This window comes from Mobula birostris, chromosome 10 (assembly GCF_030028105.1).
Source record: "Mobula birostris isolate sMobBir1 chromosome 10, sMobBir1.hap1, whole genome shotgun sequence".
In the NCBI taxonomy this organism is placed as follows: Eukaryota; Metazoa; Chordata; class Chondrichthyes; order Myliobatiformes; family Myliobatidae; genus Mobula; species Mobula birostris.
In genome coordinates, this window is record NC_092379.1 from 11,520,626 (window position 1) to 11,547,962 (window position 27,337).

At 45.5% G+C, this 27,337-nt stretch overlaps 1 protein-coding gene and 1 pseudogene across 1 annotated transcript; one reads left to right on the forward strand and one right to left on the reverse strand.

Moving 5' to 3' along the window:
• Nucleotides 1-15,514: 15,514 nt before the first annotated feature.
• On the reverse strand, nt 15,515-16,064 carry LOC140204439 (thioredoxin pseudogene; annotated as a pseudogene).
• Nucleotides 16,065-16,548: 484 nt separating this feature from the next.
• Nucleotides 16,549-25,896, forward strand: LOC140203822 (SERTA domain-containing protein 3-like). The gene is made up of 2 exons (XM_072269916.1): nt 16,549-16,671; nt 20,389-25,896. The coding sequence occupies exons 1-2, from the start codon at nt 16,615-16,617 to the stop codon at nt 21,196-21,198; spliced, it is 867 nt and encodes a 288-aa protein (XP_072126017.1). The 5' UTR covers nt 16,549-16,614; the 3' UTR covers nt 21,199-25,896.
• The last annotated feature ends 1,441 nt before the right edge of the window (nt 25,897-27,337 follow it).

The following is a 27,337-nucleotide window of genomic DNA, read 5'->3' on the forward strand; positions in this document are numbered from 1 at the left end:
AACTATGCACTTAGAACAAAGAATTTGAAGAACTGTCAATCCTTGTTGACATCATTGGAACTTTTCAAACTTATAGAGCTGACTGCGAACATGGATTCAGTCTTATGGATTCAAACAAGTGTAAATCCAGAAACAGAGTAGAAGTGTATCATGTGGATGATCTAATGAGGTTTTTTTTAGATTATGAGAACACTCAGTCCTCTTTTATTGTCATTTAGAAATGGATACATGCATTAAGAAATGATACAATGTTTCTCCAGAGTGATATCACAGAAAACAGGACAAACCAAAGACTAACACTGACAGAATCACATAATTATAACATATAGTTACAGCAGTGCAAAGCAATACCATAACTTGATAAGGAACAGACCATAGGCACAGTAAAAAAAATAGTCTCAAAGTCCCGAGTCGATCAACTCCCGAGTCCCCGATAGCAAGCGGCAAAAGGGAGAAACTCCCTGTCATAAACCTCCAGGCACCGTCAACTTGCCGATACCTTGAAAGCAGCCGACCACAGCCGACACAGAGTCCATCTGTCCAAAAACTTCGAGCTTCCGAGCTGCCTCTCCGATACAGCCTCCTGAGCGCCATCCTCTGCCGAGTGCCTTCGACCTCTCCCCGGCCGCTGAAACACGCAAAGCCGAGGATTTCGAGGCCTTCAGCTCCAGAGATTCCAGTTTAAGATGTACCTTTTGTTTGGATGCGAAATTAATCTGGACAGTGTTTATAGACAATGGAGTTGTAATAAAGACAGACGAGAAATGTTTATGAAACGTGAAAGATTTTCTCTGTTGTACTGTATTTCATTATACCCTTTAATAAATAAAATCAATAGTATGTGATTTTCCAGTTTTCATTCTAAATATTCATAGTATGCAGATTACAAAAATAAACATTTAAAAAGCTGTGCAGTTTCAGGCTGTGTGAACATGTCCTGCTCAGAGCCATGGTTGGTCCATATTAGGGCATATTCTGGAGTTAGGGTGTAGGACAAGTACTAATTTCAACAGCAACCAGTCTTTAGATCGGAATGTGGATTGTAGATTGAGTTTAAAATGCAGCTCTGAACAATGGTGTTCTTGGAGCTGCAGACTGGGTTCGATTGCAAACCCAGGAAGCACTCATTGATCTAAGATTTCAGAGGGAAGACTGGCTGCATACCTGCTAGTTTTGTGAATTAGAACTGATGGTATACCCGTGTGCCTCCAACCCATCTCAAGACTTTATCGGTGGTAGAGGTTATGGGATTATGAAGTAGAATCAAAGTAGCTTTTGCCAAAGGTGTATGAAACAGACGACTGTGGAGACTATGTCTATTCAAAGTGGAGGTTGATAGGTTCCTGATTAGTAAGGGTGTCAAAGGTTACAGAGAAGACAGGAGAATAGGGTTGAGAGGAATAATAAATTAGCCATGATGGAATGGTGGAGCAGACATGATGGGCCATATGGCCTAATTCTGCAGTGTCTTAATCTAAGCATAATAAAAGCAATATGTTGGAAAACATGTAGCCGAATGGACAGCACATCTGCAAAGAGAAACAGTTGATATTCCTGGTGGAAGCCACATTGCAAAGGACTCAGAAAAGGAGGAGAAATAAATTGTAGAAGTAATGGGGGGAGGACCTTCCTCACACTTCCCCTGCAATGTTCCAGTAAAGTTCCCAGTCCTGGAATGTTAACTCTGTTCCTCCACTCATTGATTCTGGGCTCAAAGTTCAAAGTAAAATTCATTATCAGAGTACAATCTGGAGATTCTTTTTCCTACAGGCATACTTAGCAAATCTATAGAACAGTAACTGTAAACAGGATCAATGAACAACAAAATCTATAGAATAGTAACTGTAAACAGGATCAATGAACAACAAAGTCTATAGAACAGTAACTGTAAACAGGATCACTGGACAACAAAATCTATAGAACAGTATCTGTAAACAGGATCACTGGACAACAATATAGAACAGTAACTGTAAACAGGATCAATGAACACAAAATCTATAGAACAGTAACTGTAAACAGGATCAATTGTACAACAAAATCTATAGAACAGTAACTGTAAGCAGGATCAGCGAACAACAAACTGTGCAAATGCAAATATAAATAATGAGCAATAAGTAACGAGACCATGAAATAACATGATAAAGAGTTCTTAAAGTGAGACCATTGGTTGTGGGAACACCAGAAATAGAATGAATATAGTTATCCCCTTTTGTTCAAGAGCCTGATGGTTGAGGGGTATTAACTGTTCCTGAACCTGTTGGTGTGAGTCCTGAAGCTCTTGTACCTTCTACCTGATGGCAGCAGTGAGAAAAGAGCATGGCCTGGATGGTGAGGATCTCCGGTGATGGACGCTGCTTTTCTACTGCAACGTTTCACGTGATGTACCGGGCCAAATCCACTACCTTTTGTAGGACTTTCCGCTCAAAGGCATTGGTGTTCCCATACCAGGCTGTGATACAGCCAGTCAGCACTCGTCTATAGAAGTTCGCCAAGATTTTTGATGACATGTTGAATCTCCACAGACTCCTGAGGTAGTAGAATTGCTGGTCTAATGTCTGGGAGCAACATGCAGAAAAACATTTAGGATGTGGTGAATGATTAGAATTAGACAGCTTGATAAACTAACTGCTGGAAGTGGAAACAAATAACTAGAGGAAAGGATGGTTCATGGCTCTTTGAAATATGTTACAGACTTGAGAAGCGAAATGTCTCCCTCTGCTGTTCAATTCATTAATAATCCAGATCCCTCCATCTTCTGCATATTCATAAAAGTAACAATAACCTCTCACTCAACAGTCTGATTATAGAAGGAAACCAGTGGTCTATCATCAGAGATCAGAGGTGGAGAGGGCTAGCAAGTTTAAATTCTTGCGTGTTACTATTTCAGAGGACCTAAGTACATTTATTATCGAAGAATCTATAAATTATACAACCCTGAGATCCGTTTGCTCACAGGTAGCCACAGAGCAAGAAACCCAAAAGAACCCAATTAAAGAATAAAAATAAAAGGCTGACAAACGATGCGCAAGAGGGAGAAAAAAAAAGCAAATCATGCAACCAGATGAAGCGAACAGCAACATTTCGAACCATACTGAGTCCTCAGATTTGAACCCCAGAGCAGCTCGGAGTAGGCCCAAGGCCTCACTTCTCACTTCATCATATTAGTGGACACGGAGCACAATAGCCAGGGCCGTCCTCTTAGCCTCAGCGCCAAGGGGAGAGGAGTGACCTTCACAGAGACTGGGCGAAATCAGCCCTCGCCTCGAATCCCGACACCCCGTCTTTTCAGTCCATCTGGGCCGGCTTTTAAACTGACCAAACAACCAAATGGCGAGAGGCTCCGGCGCCCTGGAGAGAGGAGTGAACTGCGTGGAGAGTCAGTGGAACTGGCTCTCACCTCTGATCTGGGCCGGCATTTATATTGTCTGAACGGCGGATTGTACCTCGCACTAGAGCCCAGCACGTCAGTGCAGTTGCACAGAAAGCACGGCAGCTCCTCTGCTTCCTCGGGAGTTTGCGAAGATTCAGCGTGACACCTGAAACTTTGTTGAACTTCTGGAGATGCGTAGTGGAGAGCAAATTGACTGGCTGCGTCACAGACTGGTATGGAAACATTGGAATGGAAAATCCTACAAAAGGTAGTGGATTCAACCCAGTCCATCACGGGTAAAGCTCTCCCAACCATTGAGCATATCTACATGAAATGCTGGTATAGGAAAGCAGCATCCATCGTCAGAGATCCTCACCACCCTGGCCATGCTCTTTTCTCGCTGCTGTCATCAGGTAGAAGGTACAAGATTTTTCAGCACATCACACAAACCAATCTTCGGTCCGTGGACTCACTTTACACCGCATGCTGTCGGAGCAGTGCTGCCAGGATAATCAAGGACACGACCCACCCGGCCAACACACTTTTCGTCCCTCTTCCCTCCGGGAGAAGGGTCAGGAGCTTGAAGACTCATACGGCCAGATTTGGGATCAGCTTCTTTCCAACTGTGATAAGACTGCTGAACGGATCCTGACCCGGATCTGGGCCGTACCCTCCAAATATCCGGACCTGCCTCTCAGTTTTTTTTGCACTACCTTACTTCCCATTTTCTATTTATGATTTATAATTTAAATTTTTAATATTTACTGATTTTAACTATTTTTAATATTTAATATTTGTAATCCAGGGAGTGTGAAGCACAGAATCAAATATCGCTGTGATGATTGTACGTTCTAGTACCAATTGTTTGGCGACAATAAAGTATAAAGTATAAGTATAAGAGCCTCAGGACTCGCAGCACATGTTCAAGAACAGTCACTACCCCTCAATCATCAGGCTCTTGAACAAAAGGGGATAACTGCACTCAACTTCACTTGTCCATCACTTAAATGTTCCCACAACCAATTATCTCACTTTCGAGGATTTTTTATCTCATGTTCTTGTTATTTATTGCTATTTATTTATATCTACATTTGCACAGCTTGTTGTCTTCTGCATCCTGGTTGATCTTTCATTGATCCTGTTATAGTTATTATTCTGTGGATTTGCTGAGTATGCCCACAAATAAATTAACCTCAGGATTTTATATAGTGACATATACGTACATTGATAATAAAATTTGCTTTGAACTTTGAAAACATCTAGACTGCCACTATCGTATCTACAAGCACGATTGGCAGTGTAAGAACAAAAATGTTCCCCACAAGCACGAGGAAATCTGCAGATGGTGGAATTTCAAGCAACACACATAAAAGTTGCTGGTGAACACAGCAGGTCAGGCAGCATCTCTAGGAAGAGGTACAGTTGACGTTTCGGGCCAAGAACCTTCGTCAGGACTAACTGAAGGAAGAGTTAGTAAGAGATTTGAAAGTAGGAGGGGGAGGGGGAGATCCAAAATGATAGCAGAAGACAGGAGGGGGAGGGATGGAGCCAAGAGCTGGACAGGTGATTGGCAAAAGGGATATGAGAGGATCATGGGACAGGAGGCCTAGGGAGAAAGAAAAGGGGGAGGGGGGGAAAAAGCCCAGAGGATGGGCAAGGGGTATAGTCAGAGGGACAAAGGGAGAAAAAGGAGAGAGAGAGATAAAGAACGTGTGTATATAAATAAATAACGGATGGGGTACAAGGGGGAGGTGGGGCATCAGTGGAAGTTTGAGAAGTCAATATTCATGCCATCAGGTTGGAGGCTACCCAGACGGAATATAAGGTGTTGTTCCTCCAACCTGAGTGTGGCTTCATCTTTACAGTAGAGGAGGCCGTGGATAGACATATCAGAATGGGAATAGGAAGTGGAATTAAAATGTGTGGCCACTGGGAGATCCTGCTTTCTCTGGCGGACAGAGCCTAAGTGTTCAGCAAAACGATCTCCCAGTCTGCGTCGGGTCTCGCCAATATATAGAGGGCCGCATCGGGAGCACCGGACGCAGTACATCACCCCAGCCGACTCACAGGTGAAGTGTTGCCTCACCTGGAAGGACTGTCTAGGGCCCTGAATGGTGGTAAGGGAGGAAGTGTAAGGGCATGTGTAGCACTTGTTCCACTTACAAGGATAAGTGCCGGGAGGGAGATCAGTGGGGAGGGATGGGGGGGGGGGAACGAATGGACAAGGGAGTCACGTAGGGAGTGATCCCTGCGGAAAGCAGAAGGGGGGGGGGGAAGATGTGCTTAGTGGTGGGATCCCGTTGGAGATGGCGGAAGTTACAGAGAATTATTTGTTGGACCCGGAGGCTGGTGGGGGTGGTAGGTGAGGACAAGGGGAACCCTATTCCTAGTGGGGTGGCGGGAGGATGGAGTGAGAGCAGATGTGCGTGAAATGTTCCCCACATCCACTTTAAACTTGCCCCTTCGCACCTTAAAACTGCATTTGACATTTCTACCTTAAGATAAAGATTTCTCTCTACCATGTATGCCTCTTGTAATTTTATAAAGTTTAATCAGGTCTCCCACCAACTTCCATCTCCAGAGAAAACAATCCAATTTTGTCCAAGCTCTCCTTACATTGAACATCCTTGAATCCAGGTAGCATTCTGGTAAACCTCCTTGGAATCCTTTCCAAAGTCTTCCCATCTTTCCTGTAATGAGCTGACTAGAACTCCATATAAAAGTCCAATTGTGACTTAACCAAAGTTTTATACAGCTATATCCTTGGGTCTCCTTTCTTCCATTAGATTTTTGATCCATTTATTCTTTGTGCTTTTTTCTTTTTTAGGAATCACTGACTTTGCTGATTCTACCAAGGCATCCTTTAGAGAGTTAAATTTCATTTCTACATGATTGCTACCATTTTCAACAGATTCTATTTCTAGGCTTTGAAATCTAGATGGGAGAAAGCAAATCCTATAGAATATAAATCCTTAGATTAAAAAGTTAAAAGCTTATGTCAAAAAGCCACAGCAGAATGGTTAAACCAGGAATGTGAGCAAACCAGAAAGAATCCCTATTACTGATCCAAAAAGATTACATCAACAAATCAAGAATATCACTGGTAAAAGGCTCCTCTGTTCTTCAGGTGGATGTTTGAAAGCAAAGGACGGTACCATTATCATGGAAAAAAGATGAGATTATGAACAGATGGACTGAGTATATCCAGGAGTTGTTTGAAGACGATCGAGGCAAAAAACCAGAAATTAAGAAAAACATTGAAGGTCCAAGTATTTTAAAATCTGAAGTTTGTAATGCAATAAATAAGATGAAGAAAGGAAAGGCAGCAGGTCCTGATGAATTAGTAATAGAACAAATTATTGCCCTTGAAGATTATGGAATTGAAAAACTTACTGATTTAATCAATGACATTTATGAGACTGAAATAATACCAGAAGAGATGAAAAAAAATCAGTATTTATCACTCTTCCTAAGAAACCTGGAGCAATAGAATGTGAATTACATAGGACCGTAAGTTTAATGATTCAGATCACCAAGATACTTCTCAGAATTTTGATGACAAGAGCTAAAAGTAGGATACAGGCTGAAATAGGTAAAGAACAATGTGGTTTTGTGAAAGACCAAGGTACAAGAAACGCAATATTGATGTTAAGGATACTATCAGGACGAGCTATTCAAGTGCAAAAACATTTGTTTGTTTCATCGACTACACAAAAGCATTTGATAAAGTGAAGCACAATAAGTTATTTGAAATATTACAGAAAACTCTAGATCTAGATTCGAAAGACCTCCACCTAATCAGAAATCTGTACTGGGAACAAACTGCCGCTGTAAGAATAGATGGAGAAGTGAGTCAGTTTACAAAAATCAAGAGAGGCGTTAGACAAGGGTGTGTTTTCTCCCCTGATTTATTTAATGTGTACAGTGAAACAATATTACAACAAATAAAAGACATCTTGGGAATCAAAGTTAGTGGTGAAAACATCAATAATTTTAGATATGCGGATGACACTGTGTTAATTGCAAGTACGGAGGAAGAACTACAAAACTTAATTGATACAATTGTTGAAGGAAGTGCAAAAATGGGTCATCTATCAATTGCAAAAAGACAGAATGTATGGTGATATCCAAAACGAAGGAGAATCCTATCTGCAGGCTGAGAATAAACGGGGAAGACATAAAACAAGTATAGAACTTTTGCTACTTAGGAAGCTGGGTGACATCAGATGGCAGGTGCAACATGGACATCAAAAGAAGAATAGGGATGGCAAAAGACACCTTTACGAGAATGAAGAGTATACTGACCAATACTAAACTAGGCATGACAACCCGCCTCACAGTACTGAAATGTTATGCTTATCCAGTCATGTTATATGGCTCAGAATGTTGGACAATATCTAACAACATAAGGAAACAAATTGTAGCAGCAGAGATGTGGTTTTTGAGGAGGATGCAAAGAATATCATGGATGAAATGAATATCTAATGAGGAAGTCATGAACAGAGCAAACACAAAAAGAGCATGTGACATGTGATTAGGAAAGAGGAGTTAGAATGCATGGTAATTATGGGAAAGATTGAAGGGAAGAAAGCAAGAGGAAGGCAAAGACAAATGATGATGGAGACAGCAGCCAGAGAACTGGAAATGAATACCAATGAATTGATCCACTTGACCTGAAACAGGAGTGTGTGGGCCATGGCAGTATACTCTGGAATTTAGAAGGCTGAGAGGGGATCTTATTGAAACATATAAGATTATTAAGGGATTGGACACGCTGGAGGCAGGAAGCATGCTCCCGCTGATGCGTGAGTCCAGAACCAGAGGCCACAGTTTAAGAATTAGGGGTAGGCCATTTAGAACGGAGTTGAGGAAAAACTTTTTCACCCAGAGAGTGGTGGATATATGGAATGCTCTGCCCCAGAAGGCTGTGGAGGCCAAGTCTCTGGATGCTTTCAAGAAAGAGATGGATAGAGCTCTTAAAGATAGCGGAATCAAAGGTTATGGGAATAAGGCAGGAACTGGATACTGATAGTGGATGATCAGCCATAATCACAGTGAATGCAGAGCTGGCTCAAAGGGCCAAATGGCCTATTCCTGCACCTATTGTCTATTGGCGGTCAAAGCTCAAACTGGGCATGGCACCTGATGATGATGATATCCTTGGGAGTCGGAGTGGAGATATGTCTTTAGCAAAGGGGGTATAAGGCACCCCTTTCCTCTGCTAGCCTGCAGGTCACCCTTGGGCAAAGTCTAGCACCTGCTTACCGCCCCCCACCCGATCAGGGTCTCGTGAACCCATGGGAACAGGTAGCGGATGCTGGTACAAGCAGCCGGTGCAGATCACAAGCCCTGGTTATGCGACCACTGATGTCAGGCGGACAGTTTCTGAAGAGTATTGAACATGTCTTGTAGAGACACTGCCCAGAAGAAGGCAATAGCAAACCAGTTCTATAGAAAAAAATGTTCCAAGAGCAATCATGGTCATGAACAGGTGGAAGACCATGATAACCCATGGCACATAATGATGATGATCATTGAGTTGTGGTTCTAAAACAGGGGTTCCCAACCTGGAGTCCACAGACCTCTTGCTAAATGGTACTGGTCCATAGCAACGAAAAGTTTGGGATCTCTTATCCCCCTCTTCTTGAGGGCAAAGAGGGAAGTGTTAACCAGCAATGCCAAAGAATGAATTTGACATACTGTGGTCTAATTAGCTCGGCATATTTTTTGTCCTTGGTTCTCAAAACTATTCACAGTATCTGAGTTTTGACATTGTTTATCCTGAAGCTGCTCATGTAATCCCAGTCCTAGGGAGATAAAGACAGTGTTTGGACAGCACTGTCCAAAGGGCACTTATCGAACAAAAGCAGAGCATATTCACAAATAAGTAGTTTGTAATCACAAGTACATCCACGCAGGAGAGATAAAGGGACTGAAATGCTGACCGTGCTATTACTCAGCAAGGGCCACAGAACTGTTTCTCCTTTCAGAGACGCTGTCTGATCTGCCCAGTACTTTCAGCACTTCCTGCTCTATTTTTGCCAGGAAATTGTCTAACATTTTCGGTGATACCCGAATAAAAATCTTAATACAAGGCAAAGCCGTTCCTGTTAATATCATTTTGCGCTCTCTTGCAAACTCAAAATCAGACTCAGGTTTAATTTCGACAACAGGCACAAAATGCTGGAGGGACTCAGCAGGCAGCCTCAATGGAAAAGAGTAAGCAGGTGATGTTTTGGACCAAGACCCTTCACCGGGACTGGAAAGGAAAGATGAGGAGTCAGAGTAAGAAGTTGGAGGGAGGGGAGGAGGAAGTACAAGGTGGTAGTTGATAGGTAAATCCTGGAGGGGGTGACATAAAGAGGTGGGAAGTTGATTGGTGAAAGAGATAAAGGGCTGGAGAAAGGGGAAATCTGATAGGAGAGGGTAGAAGACTATGGAAGAAAGGAAAGGGGAGGAATTTTGTGAAATTTGTTGTTTTGTGGTAGCAGTACAGGGCAATACATAATTTAAAAAAAAATAAATTACAATAAGAAAACTGGGACCAATAGGAAAAGCTGCTGCAGTTTCCAAACGAACCAATCGCGATGGGTAGCCTCCAACCTGATGGCATGAACATCGACTTCTCTAACTTCCGCTAGGCCCCACCTCCCCCTCGTACCCCATCTGTTACTTATTTTTATGCACACATTCTTTCTCTCACTCTCCTTTTTCTCCCTCTGTCCCTCTGTATATACCTCTTGCCCATCCCCTGGGTCCCCCCCGCTGTCTTTCTTCCCGGACCTCCTGTCCCATGATCCTCTCGTATCCCCTTTTGCCTATCACCTGTCCAGCTCTTGGCTCTATCCCTCCCCCTCCTGTCTTCTCCTATCATTTTGGATCTCCCCCTCCCCCTCCCACTTTCAAATCCCTTACTCACTCTTCCTTCAGTTAGTCCTGACGAAGGGTCTCGGCCTGAAACGTCGACTGTACCTCTTCCTAGAGATGCTGCCTGGTCTGCTGCGTTCACCAGCAACTTTGATGTGTGTTGCAATCACGATGGAAGCGACTTTAAACAACCAGAATAAGCCGCGCCCACCCACAGGACAGGGATCCACAAGTAATTAATGTGGTTATGTGGGAAAACTTTACAACCTGGCTTGGGCATATCACTCACCTCCTTCTCTCATCCCGACAGCAGTGAGCAATGCTGGCGTTTAATTGCAAGACCAGGATCAATTTTCTTATGCAAACTAACTGATGAGGAATGGCACATGTGACCCCCATATATTATCTCTCTTAAATTTGTAAGTACTCAAGTTCGTGCAGTACTGTGATGAAGATCAGAATCAGAATTAATATCACTGGCATATGTCGCGAAGTTTATTAACTTTACAGCAGCAGTACAGTGCAATACATGATAAATAAATATAAAGAAAAAAACTGAATTACAGTAAGTATATATCTATTAAATAGTTAAGTTAATATAAGCAGTGCAAAAAAAACCCAAATAAAGTAGTGAGGCAGTGTTCATGGGTTCAATGTCCATTCAGGAATCGGATGGCAGAGGGGAAGAAGCTGTTCCTGAATCGCTGAGTGTCTTCAGGCTTCTGTACCTCCTTTCCGATGGTAATAATGAGAAGAGGGCATGTTCTGGGAGGTGAGTTTCCTTAACGATGGACGCCGCTTTCCTAAGGCACTGCTCTTTGAAGGTGTCTCGGATACTACAGAAGCTGCTACCCATGATGGAGCTGACTAATTTTACAAGTTTCTGCTACTTATTTCGATCTTCTGCAGTAGCCCCCACCCCCACACTAGACAGTGCTGCAGCCAGTCAGAATGCTCTTCACGGTACATTTGTGGAAGTTTTCGAGTGTCTTAGATGACAAACAAAATCTCTTCAAACTGCTAATGAAATATAGCTGCTGACTTGCCTTCTTTATGGCTACATCAATATATTGGAACCAGGTTAGATCCTTAGAGATCTTGACACCCAGGAACTGGAAACTGCTCACTCTCTCCACTTCTGATCCCTCAATGAGGACTGGTTTGTGTTCCCTCGACTTACCCTTTCTTCAGCTGGTTCAGGAGAGACGCAGCTGTTCTTGAAGCTGGCCGTGTAGGACTTCAGGTTTCTGTAACCCCTGCCCGTTGGTAGCTGCAAAAGGGTAGCAATGCACCACAGCGTAGATCTAGAACTCCTAGCTAGTGATTGCAATTTTAAAACGAGGACTGGGGCCACTCAGACTGAAATGAAGTCAGATTGGGAGATCCCATTGTTTTCTGGTAGGTGAATCATGGGTGTTAACTACCATACAGAGCGGAGGCTCAGTCACAGACTGGCGGGTTTGTGGGCAGTCCGCCCACAAGAGATGAGGGACAGGGCAGAACAATGGTGTGTTAGGTAGATTAGGCACAATCTTGAGAATGCCAGAGCAGGTTTGAGGGGCCCAGTTGGGTATTTCTGCTCCAACTACTTGGTTTTTTACCTTAAAAAGAGGTCTGGTTTGTCAACTAAAACACTGGAAAACCTCTACGAATGTACTGTGGAGAGCATTCTGACTGGCTGCATCATCACCAACTGGTATGGGGGTTGGGGGGGAAGCTACTGCATCAAATCAAAATAAGTTTCAGAAACTTGTAAACTCAGTCAGCTCCATCATGGGCACCAGCCTCCGTAGTATCCAAGACATCTTCAAGGAGCAGTGCCTCAGGTCCATCGTTAAGGACCCCCACCACCCAGGAGGTGCCTTGTTGTCATTGTTACAATCGGGAAGGAGGTACAGAAGCCTGAAGGCACACACTCAGTGATTCAGGGACAGCTTTTTCCCCTCTGCTATCCGATTTCTGAATGGACATTGAACCCATGAACACTACCTCACTACTTTTATTTAGTTTCTGTTTTATTTTGCACTGCTTGTTTTTAACTTTTTTTTCTCTAATATTAATTTGTCATGCATTTCGTTGTGCTGCTGCCGTAAAGTTAATGAATTTCACAACATGTGCCGGTGATATTAAACCTGATTCTGATTCTGAAAATGCTTTGCAGCCAGGTGAGGTACAACTGAAGTGTATTCTCTTTTGGAATGCTGGTCACTGCAGACAGTGTAGGCACAACAAGATCCCAAGAACATCAAGGTTCCTGACCTGAGCCACATTGGCCCGTGTCAAGGAGCAGAGCTCGTGCTCATTGCTTGCCTGTGAAAATTGTGCACAGGCTTATACTTGCAGATTGGGTCTGCCTAGCTGCTGAGCCTGAAGTAGAAAGGAATTTGCAAATCCGTGACCTACAGCGGTTCTTCACGGTGGTGGAGTTCCCGCTTTTGGAGCCTGCCGAGCAGCCTAGCGTTCCAATAGCTCCAGGAGTGGCCTGGAAGGTGCATGCCTTCTGGGCCCGATCCCTCGCCGGAGTGCCAACTCTAGCATTGCGGGACAGCGGGATATCGAGACAGCGGGTGTGGCACTCTGTACTCGTGCAATTGCTCTCTCTCTCTCGATGGTGATAGAGAACTTGCGGCCGATTCTCGAGTCGGAGAAATTAAAAGCGATGCTGCAGACTGTAACATCAAAATGGCAAACTGTTGGCCTTCCCTCTCACAGTGGAAGGAGTGATACCTCTCTCTCCCTCGTTAGTAAGAGATACAGCCTGCGGCACTTCGCAAGTGCTCGGTTATGAACTGGAATTTGTGATGGACTATAGATCACGGTCCTTGGGGGCTTGCTTAGTGAGTGGGTGTTTGGGGGGGCTCGGAACAATTGGGGGGGGGAGGGTTGATGATTTGCTGCTGCTAGTGCATTGGGTGGGAGGTTTTGGGGTTCTAACATTTGTCTGTCATTCATTCTTTGGGGTTTGTCTCCTGTTTCGTGGATGTCTGTGAAGAGTAAGAATTTCAGGTTGTACACTATAAACATTCTCTGTTACGTAACAGAAACATTGAACCATTTGTATGAACGAGTCAAGAACTGGAAATCAAAGTCCAAAAATAAAGGCTCAGTCTTTAGGATTGAAATGAGAACCTTCCTCACTCGAGCATTTCAGAGTGAATTCTCTACCCAAGAGAGTTTCAGACAGGGATTGCATTCAAAACAGGGTGTGGTGGATTTCTAGATAAAAAGGAAACAAGAGATAAGGAATAAGGGTAGGAATGTTGTACTTCAGTTAGAGTATTAGGCTTATTATGGAATATCAGGTTATTGGGTTTCTTTGTTTTGTGGCTGCCTGCAAGGAGACGAATCTCAAGGTTGTATATAGAATACATTCTTCAATAATAAGTGTACTTTGAACTTCGATGATCTTGCTAAATTGCAAAGGAAGTTGGTCAGATCGCACTTGTGAGCAGTTTTGGGCCCCTTATCTAAGGAAGGATGTGCTGGCTTTGGAGAGGGTCCAGAGAAGGTTCACAGGAGTGATAGAGCAATAATTGATGGCTCTGGGCCTGTACTCACTGCAGGGGAGTTCTCACTGAAACCTATCGAATATTGAAAAGCCTAGATAGAATGGATGTGGAGAGGATGTGTCCTAGAGTTGGGGAGTCTAGGACCAGAGAGCACTGCTTCAGAAGGACGTCCCTTTAGAACAGAGATGAGGAGGAATTTTTTTTAGCCAAAGGATGGTGAATCTGTGGAATTCATTGGCATAGATAGATGACTATGGAGGCCAAGTTATTTGGTATATTTAAAACAGTTTCTAAGGTTCTTGATTAGTCAGTGAGTCAAAGGTTACAGGGAGAAGGCAGGAATATGGGGTTCAGAGGGATAATAAATCAATACGTTGGAATGGCGGCACAGATTCGATGGGCTGAATGGCTTAACTCTGCTCCAATGTCTTATGAACATCTGATGTCCCGCTCTTCCTGCAACACACACAAGATGCTGGTGAATGCAGCAGGCCAGGCAGCATCTATAGGAAGAGGTACAGGTGACGTTTCGGGCCGAGACCCAGAGTAAGATCCTGACGAAGGGTCTCAGCCCGAAATGTTGACTGTACCTCTTCCTATAGATGCTGCCTGGCCTGCTGCGTTCCACCAGCATTTTGTGTGTGTTACTTGAATTTCCAGAATCTGCAGATTTCCTCGTATTTGCGTCCCACTCTTCCTGTTTGTTTTAATTCAGTACAAGAGACATATTGGATCATTCAATAAGGTTCTGAGTTATATAGAACAGAAAACAGGCCATTCAGACCCAATCATCCATGCCAACCAAGCAGTGCAATATCAGGGACTGATACAGCTATTTGTCACGGAATAGGCCATATAACCCTGGATTTTGTTCTAGGTGGTGCTGGATCAGGGATAAAGTATCATCCAGGACTCCTTGAAGAAGTCACCTGTTGATATTGTTTGAAACTTCTAGCTGATAAGGAATAACAGAATGTTACATGTAAAGATATTTTTGCTCTCTCTCTCTCTCTATATATATGTACTGCATGTGGGGAAGATATCTCTTTAAGGTTAAAAAGTGAGCTGAGAGGTTTTAACAAATTTCACGACATATGCCGATGATATTAAACCTGATATATGCTAGTTATCATAGACTAGGTGGAGAAAATCAGTTCTCTGCCAAGAGTTACGAAGATGTTGCCAGGACTCAGGGGCCTGAGTTATAAGATTGGGCAGGACAGGTCTTCATTCTTTGGTGTATGGGAGATAGAGGGGTACTATTGTAGAGGTGTATAATATTGTGAAGGATGCAAACAGAGTAAAAGTATAAACACTTCCCCTAAGTTCCCTCCTCCTTCCCTTTCTCCTGTGGCCCACTTGCCTCTCCTATCAGATTCCTTCCTCTCCGGCCCTTAATTTTTCCCACCCACTTGGCTTCACCTATCCCCCTCCAGCTATCCTCCTTCCCCTTCCCCTCCATCTTTTTATTCTAGTGTCTTCCCCCTTCCATTTCAGTCCTGAAGAAGGGCCTCGGCCCAAAACTGTTTATTCATCTCCATAGATGCTGCCTGACCTGATGAGCTCCTCCAGCACATTGTGTGTGTTTTGCTTCAAGGGAAAAGTGATGTTTTATTTTCTCCTGGAGGTCGTGCCTGCGATTGCAGATTTCATAAGTAATGGGGCTGTGAGCATAACTGGCATTCGTGAAGAATAAATTTTAAAAAAACGCGAGCGGAGTTGCTGAGGTATTGGAACGAAGCGCAAATTCTCCTTCTAACACCCAAGACAAGAACGACTGGGACGTTTACTTGTTCTAAGAAAACAGTGGATTGGAATATATTACAGCCTAAAAGAGCGGATCGGCTCCGGTTCGATTGAGACAGCGCGATTCGAGACCTCATGCCAACAAGCAGGCACAAAAAAGCCCGGAGGTTTGGGAGGGACGAGTAGCTGGCTGGCCTTAATCCGGGCAGGGACCGCACTTCCCACCCTGCAGTTTCTGGATCATCTCTTCCAGGAGGCACCGGTTGGGTCCCTTGAACTGGAAGACCTTGGAGCCGTTCTTGTAGAACTGGAAGGTGGGGAACCACTCGATGCGGCAGCGCTGCACCACCTCCCTGGCCGCGTTGATGTCCACCTCGCAGAAGTGGACGTCCTGGTAGCGCTCGGCGAACTCGCCGAGGTACAGCCGGATCATCTGGCAGAACTCGCACCAGCTGGTGGAGAAGAGCACGACCACCAGCTGCCGGTGGCTGACCCGCAGCGCCGACGCCAAGTCCAGGACTCCGCTGACGGTCTTCACCCGGCTGTCCATCGCCGCCCCGCCTGAGTGAGACCCCCGGCCAATTACTGACGTCAGCCGACGTGGCACTCAAGCACTTTCCGCAACGCCATTGGTCAACGCCTTACGGTGGCCCTTGCCCTGGCCAATGGGCTCGGTCCTTTTCCATATCATAGCAACGAATGTTAAAAATATAAGACTGCGTACTCCACGCCAAATTATTACACATCGCCGCACATTTCATCATTAGTGATTCAACCGTTAACTGTGGCACATTTGTCAGAACATGTTTGAGCTGAGTTGTGTTTAAGGAACGAAATTTAAGACAAGAGCATGCTCTCCTCCGATTGATCCATGCTGTTGTCAGTCATGGCTCCCCCCGCCTCTACCGTGATCGGTGGGGAGAGCAGCCAATCCGCGCTGGAGAGCGGGAGTCCTGCTCTCCCATTGGTCGTCAGACGCCGAGGTGGCACCAATGGCAGCGCCGAGGGGGCGTCTGCCTCCGGTCGGCGAGTCTTGATTGCCCGGAGCGCGGCAGCTGGGAAAAACAAGACGAAGTCGGCGGGGAGCGGGTAGTTGATGGCGGTCAGGCGGCGGCGGCGGTGATGATGATCGGGGCGCTGAAAACTCCCGTGCAGAGTCGCTCGAAAGTAACTCAGCAGGTAGGCGGTCTTGGGGGAATCCGCTTCACTTTGAAGGTTTTGTTAGTATTTTTTTTGGAGTGCCGCTATCACTAAGGGTGAGAGTGGGCTACTCGACGGAGCAGGCAGTGTGAACGGTCCCCAGGTTTCCTGGCAGGGACTTTGCGGCTGCTCTGGGACCCCCGGGTTTGGGGTCGGGTGCCGAAGTGCCGAGGGAGGGGGGGGGGGGTTGGTGGTGGTCGCTAAATGTCGTTGGGGGGGGCCAGAAGAGCTAGGGTTGCCCCCACTGCGCATGTGCATGGCGCACAGGCTGGGAGTTGGAGTCCAGCTGAACTTTGGTTCTCTTTCCAAATATCGCCTGGCGTTTGGGGGTGTTGTCCGAAGGGAGAGGCCGAAATCCGCTCGACGGGTCGTGGGGTGGGGGGGATGTGAGGGAGCCTTCCTCCCCCCACCCTTCAACGGCTCCGAGGCTGGGTCGTGTGCCTACAATTCCCAGCGTGCCTCGGGCCTTTTTAAAAAAAGAACAGGTGGGACGCGGCTGCCGACTGGGCATGCGCAATGGGTCCGGCGCAGATGGGCGGCCGGAGGCTCCGAGTTTCCGCCCACGGTCCGGCAGCGGAGGTGGGGAGGAGGGAGACGGGGCTGATGCTCACTCGGAGCACGGAGAAATGCAAGAATCCTCTCCTTTCAGGGGGCGACCAGGACTTTGAACACCGTAACCAGCGAGTGACACCCCCCCCACCCCTGTTTATTAGGGAGCATGTCGAATTGTCGGGTGACCCATTAGCACTACAGACCAGGGTCTCTCTCTTGGGGGCTTGCTTGGTGGGTGCTGATGCTTTTCACTGAAATAAGAGCGGGAGGGTTATTCCTTGTCCCTGGAAAACCACCGCACCCCGTTTTGAATACAATCCCTCTCTGAAACTCGCATGGGTAGAGAATTCACTCAAAATGCTTAGAGGGCTTTTTTTTGGGGGGGGGAGGTGGTCTAACGTTTTACTGTCACTCATTCTTTTGGGCTGCTCTGCTGTTATATTTTTCCGTGGATCCCTTCGAAGAGCAAGAATTTCCCGTTGTGTGTGTTCTCTGGTGTTAAATTGAACTGTTGAGCTTGGAGAAAAGCAAAAGGGTTTGTGCAAGCGAACATGTTTGACGAGCCTGCCGCAGTTTTTCTGCTCTTGTGACTGTCAAAATTGATGCGGGGAATCTCTTCGTAGTATTCGAGCCTATGTTTAGACCCGGGGGGGGGCGGGGGGTCACTAGTTGCAAGTATAGGGACTGGCTACTCGCAGTAAACAGGAATATTTTTTTGCTTGGGGTGTTTATAGGAACTGTTGCTGTCCATTATTATGTCCAATTTAAAAAAAAACAAGTTGCTGACTTGATCTGACTACCCAAGTGTTCTGTGCGTTTGTTTTTAATTTCGAACTTCCAGCATTCCAGGGGTTTAATTTGAAATGACATATCCAAGGCTGAATCGAGGTGTGAGTTGTGTGGGGGGATGCTGCGGGTGTTTTGGGGGGCTGTTGGTGCAAATAAGTGAGGAATCGTGGTTGAGGTGCAGACTGACTTGTGCAGTATCCATGTTCCGGAGTGGGGGTGTGGGGAATGAGAGGTACAGTATTTTAAATGAGGTGAGGTTATTACTTGTTTAGATTCTCTTGAATTGTTGAATCTACATGAAGCAGTCAGGTGGCGGAATGTACAAGGTTAAAGGAGTTGCTGTAATGATAAAGGAAAGCACATCTGTTCAGGTCAGATCTTGCTGCCCAAGGAAAGATGCACCCTGTGCTGCAGAGTTTCCTGGGATTAGTCCCCCGGGTGATGAATCTGTTACGGCTGGCTCTGGGCTCTCTAAAGTTTAGAAAAATGGGGTGATCTCGTTGAATTTGTACAAAAATTTAAAGGGGTTCATGCAGGTGCATTTCCCTGTCTGAGGTGCTTGGAACCAGAAATCAGGAATACCAATTGAGAGACTGGCCGTTCATGACTGGGTTGAGAAGAAATTTCACCCTGTGAATCGAGAATCATTGAAATTCTCTATCTGAAGATTCCATGGAGTCACGGGTTGAACTGCAGGATAAGACTGGAGTTTCAAAGTTCCAAATATGATTTATTATCGGAGAACATACATGTCACTACATACAACCCTGTGATTATTTTCCTGTGGGCATACTCATCAAATCTATAGAACAGTAACTGTAAATGGGATCAAGGAACAGCAAATTGTGCAAATGCAAATATAAATAAACAGCAACAAATAACAAAAGATAAAGAGTCCTTAATGTGAGATCATCGGTTGTGGGAACGCCAGAAGTAGAACGAGTGTTGCTATCCCCTTTTGTTCAGGAGCCTGATGGCTGAGGGGTAGTAACTGTTCTTGAACCTGGAGTTGCGAGTCCTGAGGTTCTTGTACCTTCATATACCTTGATGGTAGTGAGAAAGGAGCATGCCTGGGTGGTGAGGATCTTTGATGCATGCTGCTTTTCTGTGACAATTTCACTCAGTGAAAATAATTGAAATTCTGGTGAATTCCATGTAGTCATCAGTCAAATTTGAGGCTCAGACTGCAATTTTATGCAAAAGAAATCAGTGGTATTGGGGTTAATGCGGGAAATTTGGATCGAGGTGAAAGGTCAGTCGTGACAAAGGTCTCTCTCTTTACACGTGGCTAACGGTGAGAGATTTTACATTGTTTCGGGGAAGTGATTTTACGAAATAGACTCTGAACTAAATTCGCCCAGAGTACTTGATTCATTCGTGCTATTTCAAAAAGAGCCGTCCAGCAGCGACAGAGTTGTAGTTTTCGTTCCGCACATTTTGATGTTTTTAAGATGATTTTCTCTTCCCCCCCCCCCCCCCCGTCAGTCCCAGGCCTTTACCAGTATTTCTTAACCTTGTGCCAATTACTGAAAATCTACATTCTGAAGGAAATTGCACCTTCCTATTCACCCTGCTTGAGCCCTTCGGTGAAATCTCCCCTTGGACTTTGAGTTATTAGGTGGTACGGTAGCACAGTGGTTAGCACAACACTTAACAGTGCCAGCGACCCAGGTTCAATTCCCACCACGGACTTTCGGGAGTTTGGTAGGCTGACTGGTCATTGTGAATTGTCTAGTGGCTGGAAGAGCTTATTCTACACCGTATCCCAATAAATTGCTCTTTGATGTTGGTAAATGCAAGGTCATCCGCTTTGGAAAGAAAACTAAAAGAGCAGATTATTATTTAAATGATAAAAAATGGCAGCATGCTGCTGTGCAGAGGGACTTGGTGTGCTATGCATGAATCACAAAAGATTGGCTTGCAGGCTATCAGGAAGGAAAATTGAATGTTGGCCTTCACTGCTAGAGGGACTGAATTCAAGAGCAGGGAGGTTATGCTGCAACTGTGCAGGGTACTGGTGAGGCCGCACCTGGAGTACTGTGTGCAGTTCTGGTCTCCTTGCTTGAGGAAGGATATATTGGCTTTGGAGGCAGTGCAGAGGAGGTTCACCAGGTTGATTCCAGAGATGAGGGGGTTAGACTATGAGGAGAGATTGAGTCACCTGGAACTGTACTCGCTGGAACTCAGAAGAATGAGAGGAGACCTTATAGAAACATAAAATTATGAAAGGGGTAGATGAGATAGAGGCAGGAAAGTTGTTTCCACTGGTAGGTGAGACTGGAACTGGGGGACATGCTGGATACCTTGCTGGGCTCGTGCTTATGCCACGTTAACAATGTCTCTTTGCCTTGGCAGGTCCCAATGGTCGGGAAGGGTGTGAAGCGAAAGCGCCTTGCCGAAGGGGGCCTGGACTCCTTCCAGAATCTGGCCGACTGCCCGCAGTCCTACAGCCTCAAGCGGCAGCTGGTGCTCAACACCTCGCTGAATAAGATGCAGAGCGGGCGCGCGCTGCCCGAGCTCAGCCTCCGGCGCACCGTGCTGATCGCCAACACCCTGCGGCAGATCCAGGAGGAGATCCGGCTGGAGAGTAGCCAGCTGGTGTCGGCCATGGACTTGGAGGTGGGCGGGGCAGAGCAGGGCGTCCCGCGGGAGCCCTTGCCTTCGCGGCTGACCACAGAGAGCTACCCGGCCAGCTTTGGAGATGGCCTTGAGGACTACATGGCCATTGCCTCCGACGAAGACTTCTCCCTGTCCTCCGCCATTAACTCCATTCTCCGGGACCTCGACCTAGTCATCGACGGGAGCCCTCCGTTGTCGTCCCCACAGGACGCGGTAGAGACAATGGACCTAGGAGGGGAAGAGGGAGCTCAATCCTCAGATCCTCCTAGACCCCTGGAGTCGGTGTTTGGCAGCTTTGAGATCATGAGCTCCAGCTACCTCGTAGGTGTGACCTTGGACGACCTCTTCCTCGACATTGACACCTCCGTGTGCGACTGCGACGTAGCGGGCTCAGTTCCCGGCGGCCGGGTGGCTCCCCCGGGCCCGGCTGAAGATTCAGGCAAGAGTTTCCCCTCGTGCAATTCCTCGTCGCTTGGGGCCAGTCCGAGTTTAAGGACGGACCTAAATGACCTCGATCACATCATGGAAATCCTGGTCAGTTCCTAAGGAGCCATTATACTGTGACAGGACACTAACCTCCACTAGCCAAAGATGACGCCTCTCACCTAATACCCCACTCTTTCCCATCGCTCCCCCCAGAAAAAAAATCCCCTCTATGACTTGCTGGAGGGGAGGTAAACCAGTCCAGCCCCATGGCTCACGATCTACTCAGGGCCCTCAATCAGCATGGGGCAACACCTGTATTCGGTGAGGGAAGGTGGAAGGGACGAGGCTGTAACTTTTTAAAACAATCGGTTTAGGTACTCCCAAGATCATTGAGCGAGTGTGCCTCTAGGCCACTGTGCAAGGTCCCAGGTGAGGTAGATCAAGGATTTTTTACCTGGCAATGCGGTTGGGAGAATTTTTTTAAAAACTAATGATCGTATTGAATGTGCATTTTCTCTCCGGATTCTGCTTTTTAGTTTCTCCGCGAGTTCAGTTTTAAGGCTCTTTTTTTAAAAAAGGAAAAGGGAAGACGGATCCTTTTCGCGTCTCCATTTGAACATGAAGAATTAAGAATGAAGCCGGTCCAGGTATATGCTGCTGGAAACCCATTCCAGAGATCTGGCTATCACCTAGAGGGGTCTCCTGCCCTCATCAACAGTACTCTCTCACTCTCTCTCTCATGTTCAAACCATACTGCTGGATGAATGAGGTTGGGAAATGCGACCACTAGTTAGCCTTCGAGCTGCGTTTCACAGGTCAGAGAGCAGAGGTTGGTTTTGGACTCGACAGTCTTGACGCTCAGATCATTCCAGTTTCTTCACTCTCACCTGACAAGACCCTTGGAGACTTTGCACGTTTGCTGAACTTCTGAGATCAATCTCCTGCTTTCCTCCCACTCCCCACTTTGCCTTGCTCACTGTATCACCTCCACAGCCTAAATTTGCACTGTGGACATTTGACCGTCTAAAGGGGCGATGTGTGTGTGTGTGTTTTTATTTAAGCCTCGCCCCACAGTCATACTGCTGCGGTGGTCCTGAGACGTCCTCTGCCTTAATGCCCTGGGTACTTCACAGGGGAAACGGGAGTCTGCTGTGGAGGCTCTCGCCTTTGTCCCGGAAGTGCCAGTCTCTCGTGTTATACAGTCCAAATGAAGTCGCCGAGCACAATGCCTTTGAACTAAGTCTCGCTGTTGGAAAATGAGTGAAAGTGGGCCACCTGGCAAAAAGAGAAAGAACCGTGTCAGCTAAATGCCTTTTGTGCAGCTTTTGGGTTCTCTTAAGTGACGTAGTGCTGGAACGGCCCTATGCAGGGGTTCCCAGCCGTTAATGGAGCGCCTGTGGACCCGCATTGGGAACCCCTGCTCTGTACTGATTATTTTTGTTCTGGTCACTCATTTTTGTCTACATTGCATTTTTTTTTTATATACCACTTTGTGCGAGATGTAGGGTGCAATTCTTTCAGTAACTCAGTTTTTGATCCTTTTCAATACAGGGGAGGGGTCTGTACCATTCAGTATTTTAGTAATTTTTTTTAGGGTGTCTTGAATGTTTTCTGATGTATTAAGAGTATGGTCACAGCTTTGCAAAGCTGTGGTTCTTGTTCTGTTTTATAAGAGATATTAACGTTAAACAGCCATAATTGATGTTTCATAACCGCACTACAGGCACAGTTAAGTATTTTTAGACTTTGTTTCATGATGGCACATTGTATGGGGCAGAGTTTAGCAGTAATTAAGTTGAATATTTCTATTGGTTGTATATGCCACTTAATTTGTCTTCCTGTGTAAATTTTTTTTAGTGGGTGGGTGGTGGGTTCAGATGGAGTGTAAATTTCTAATGAAGGCAGCTTGCCTTTCCTGAGCCACTTCCAGAGTTTGCTTCTTGCGTGGGGGAAAAGCTGAGCAGCAAATCTGAAAGGCAAGACCAGTGATTCAGCGGATGAACGAGTTCTTCCTTAAAAGGGCTAGGTTTGGGATTAAGAACGCAAGGTCGGTTCTGCAAGGCATGGTTTTTTGTGCTGCGGCCTTCAGAAAATTGCGAAGCAATAAGTGTTTTGACGCAAAGCGAGGGAAGTGCCTCTGGGTTCTGCCGGGCTGCATGTCTGCATGCTCCCGGTCACCAATGGGAGAGTTTAACTTATTCTTGTGGCAGCCTTACTATTACTGTTTAGCCCCCCCTCCCTCCCCCACCCCGTGGTGTGTATTCCACACATTTGAGCAGTACAGTGAGTGGTCACTTTTGGGGAGTGGGAAACTAGGTGTACATTTAAAACTTTTTAATTTTGTTCTGTCACTTTATCTATGTTGGGTTTGCACCTGCTATCTTGGGACAGCAGTAAATGTGACTTTTAATGAAACTCCTTTCCAGTACTACACTTGCCTGCTCTTCCTGCATGGGGACGCTTCGCGAAGAGTATTCTGAATCTCAAAAGCCATGCTTTGATCGTGGGATTTTTACCCTTTCACTTGTCAGTAATTGTTTTTGCAATCTTCTGTACAAGACTTATTTGTGCACGTGTGCTGTCTCCAAACATTTGTAGCCGTTTGCCTTGCTTCTGGAAGCAAAGGAATTGGGCATCAGTGGTGATTCTGTACCAGTCACTTGGAATGGTTCTTTATTGATTAACTGTTGCTCTCCCTCTCCAGATTGGCACTGCTGGTAATTGATCCCTGCTTTTGCCTTTGTGCTGAAGTCACTCAGAGGTTTAGGCATCTATAAACTTTGCCCATAGCTCACCCTCACGGCCACACCAATATTGGAAGCACTGCACTCTTAGCCATTTACTCTGCAAGTTTACTTTTTGATTTTTCTATTTAAAAAGCGGTTGTTTTAACTGTGAACTAAAATGGGGGCGGGGCACAGTTTCATTGCTTCGTAAGCCAGGCTTTAAAGTTTTTAAAAACGTAACTAATATTTCCCCCGATTTTAATTGTGCGTTGCTGCAACCCAGAGATCGTAAAGACGTGGACTACCTTGCTAAATGTTGTCCACATTTTTAAGGGTTGGATTTAACCATTAGTGACTAAGAAATATCAAAGAAAGAGGAACCACTAGAAAGCATGCCATGGTAGGGTAGTGTCTAGCACAATGCTGTTACAGCATCAGAGTTGAACCCCAACACTGTTCCTACATCGTTCCCGTGAGCAGTGTGTTTCCACCAGCTGCTCCAGTTTCCTCCCATAGTCGAGAGATGAACCTATTAGTCATTGTAAATTGTCCCGTGGTTAGGCTAGGATTGAGTCGGTGGGTTACAGTTCCTCTGACCGGTAGGGCCTGTTCTGTGCTCTATCTAAATAAATTAATAAGTTGCAAGTTTAATTTGTCATTGGTGTCAATGGGTTGACATTACCTTTCCAGGTTTTTCCTGTGTCCAGTCCAGGTTACACATACTGATCCCTAATCTGTCATTAGGGCCAAGGCAGCTGTGGTTGGCAGGGCCGTCCGATAGTAGGGGTCTGTGGGCTCCAGGTTGGGAGCCCCTGTCCTTGCAGCGCACAGCTGGAGAGGGAGGCTTTTCCATACTGTTTACAATCATGATAAGTTCATATTGCTCGTGGCTACCTTCATTCCATTGTTTTGGTGCTGATTCCCGTGTGATTTGTAAGCTGCTTTGCTCCTGTAACCGTTCTGTATTCGGTGTGAGACCGAGCAAGTCCTCTAGCTCTGCTCCTCATACCCAGAATGCAAGATCAGTGACTGAGGATACCCAGCAATTAAGGACAAACAATGCTTTGTTTTTTCCTATTCCTATATTTTAATTTTTGCCCTTTTCTAGTCCAGGACTTCAGAAGTCATATTTGTGTTTGCAGAGAAACGGTGCTGTTGGAAGCTGTCAGCTATGGAAAGCGATAAGCAAGTTAATATTTCAAGTGGGTCCATTCATTAACTAATCTCTCTTCCCGAGCAGACTGACCTTGTGCATCTCCACATTCCCTATTTTGTTCTGCTTGGTAGAAGCTGACTCCTGTCTGCATGGACTTTAACTTGAGAATGCAGCTGTCAGTTTGGCAATGTGTTGTCTTTGCTTCGCAATATCAAGGACTGTGAGTCAGGTTAATGCTGTTGATCAGTGACAATGAAAGGCCTGGTGCGATTGTTGGAGAGCCAGTGTTCAAAGCAAAGTCTTGTGCACATCAAGAGACGACAATGTTGTTGAAAATTATGTGAATTTTATTTAATGTGAGTAATTATATATTTATGAAAATGTTTAACATGAAGTTTTACTTCGACGCAGCAAGTCTTTTAGAATAAGTTGACACATCCTACCTGTAAACAGTTCCACATAAACCCAGCACAACCCTCAAATGTAGATTTTTTTAATAGTTTTGTTTTAGGGGCGGGCAATGCCATTCTGAATGTCCAGCTCCTCTCCAGACTTCTGCGACATGTGGTGAATCTTTCTGATTCCACGTACCAATCCTCACGTGTGCACTTCCTGGAAAAAGGAGGTACTTCCCTGCCTCCCCTGAGAATAATCCTCAGTTACCAGTGGGTGCGCGCGGAGGCCTGTTGAACTGTTAGCTGTGGCGTCTGGCTCAAGTCTGCTGTGTATGGTGCTTGTATTATAAGAACCCCCTCTCCCTGTCCCCTGTGAGGGCAGGGAATGTGAAGGATTGGGTGACTTTGGGCTCACAAGGTGCTTGCTAGTGAGACTGCTACTAGAACACCTGTTTGGTTTATTGGTTGTGCTGTGGTTTAAGTTATCAACCAGATTGAGGTGCTGCTCAAATGTCTATGCAATTACTGTCCAATACAAAATGCAGGTATTTACATTTTCTTAAATAAAACTTTTAAAACAAAATTGAACGTGCTCGGTGTTTTTTTTTAAAACTTAATTATTGTCCGTGTCATAATTTTGATGTTTTTGCAGCAGCAGATTTGCTTCAGCCTTCGGTGGTGGACTCCTGTTGGAATTGAAACTAGATTGGCTTTAACACAGCACTTTCAGCTTTACAAAATGTTCATGCCTGATTCTGTGTGGTCCTTGTTGCAATATAGGAGACGTCAGTCAATTTCCATAAACCACAGTTAGGGAGTTGATGGCCAGGCCAGTTTTGCATAGCACCTTGTTTAGGAGGTAGCCATTTAACTAAAGCATCAATAACAACTTGCTGGTTCAGTAGTAACACAGAATTTTTCATGTCTGTTTATGGTCTCTCAGTTTCAGAAAAACCTGCTTGAGCCCAGATCTGGAATTGCATCAGCTTCTAATGCTGGTAATAGGGCACAGCCGATGCAGACAATGGGGTTTCCTTAACTTCATGCAGTGATGTGTCACAGATCAGCCCAGTGGTGCAGCCCCAGTGACCCAGGCTGCCCCCTGACCTCTGCGACTAACTGAAAAGTTTGCATGTTCTCCCAGGTTCGCACCCCCTTCAGCAACCTGAACTGACATCCACCTCTGTTTTGGTCACTTCAAATGATCCACAACTCCAATGGAACTTTTTTTTAGGAGGGAGAGGATGAGTTCCAAATGTCCACCACCCTCTGTGTTAGGAAGACAACCTGGTTCTGTGCACGACTACCTGGAGAAAGTAATTTCCTGCAAAATACTGCAGGCCATAGGAATCTGAATATTGGATGAGCAGGAGAGAGAGGAAAGTAAACAATAGTTCAGGCCATTTGTTGTTGCATCCACCAGGGTGCAATGAAATTCCATTAGACGTAGCATAACTGGGCTATTCAGCCCATCGAGTCTGGTCTGTCATTCCATGGCGAAATTACTATCCCTCTCAACTTCATTCTACTGGCTTCCTGTTACTGTTGATCTGACTAATCGAGAACAGATCAACTTTAAAGAGACCCAATGACCTGGCATCCACAGCCACCTGTGGCAACAAATTCCACCGATTCACCAAAGAAAGGCATCCTCATCTGTGTTCTAAATGGACATCCCTATTCCGACCCTGGACACGCCTACCATAAGAAACACTCTCCTCTCAATCCCAGTCTCCTGCTTTCTCTCTGAAACCTTTAACAGCTTTCCTAATCAAGAACCTATCAACCTCCACTTCAAATAGAATCAATAACTTCCCTACAAGAATGAATTACACAGGTTACAATGAATTACCACCACCTTGCAAAAGAAGTTCCTCATGCCTGTCCTCTTATGATGCTGTGCAGACTGGTTCTAAACCCCCGCCCCCCCCTTAGGAAACATCATCTCCACGTCCACTCACTATTCGATAGGGTTGTTATTC

What these genes read in the sequence shown, in the direction of transcription:
- LOC140203822 (XM_072269916.1), top strand. Translation starts at nt 16,615, where the DNA reads ATGATGATCGGGGCGCTGAAAACTCCCGTGCAGAGTCGCTCGAAAGTA. An exon ending in GCTCGAAAGTAACTCAGCAG is followed by an intron (nt 16,672 to 20,388) that starts GTAGGCGGTCTT and finishes TTGCCTTGGCAG; the next exon opens with GTCCCAATGGTCGGGAAGGG.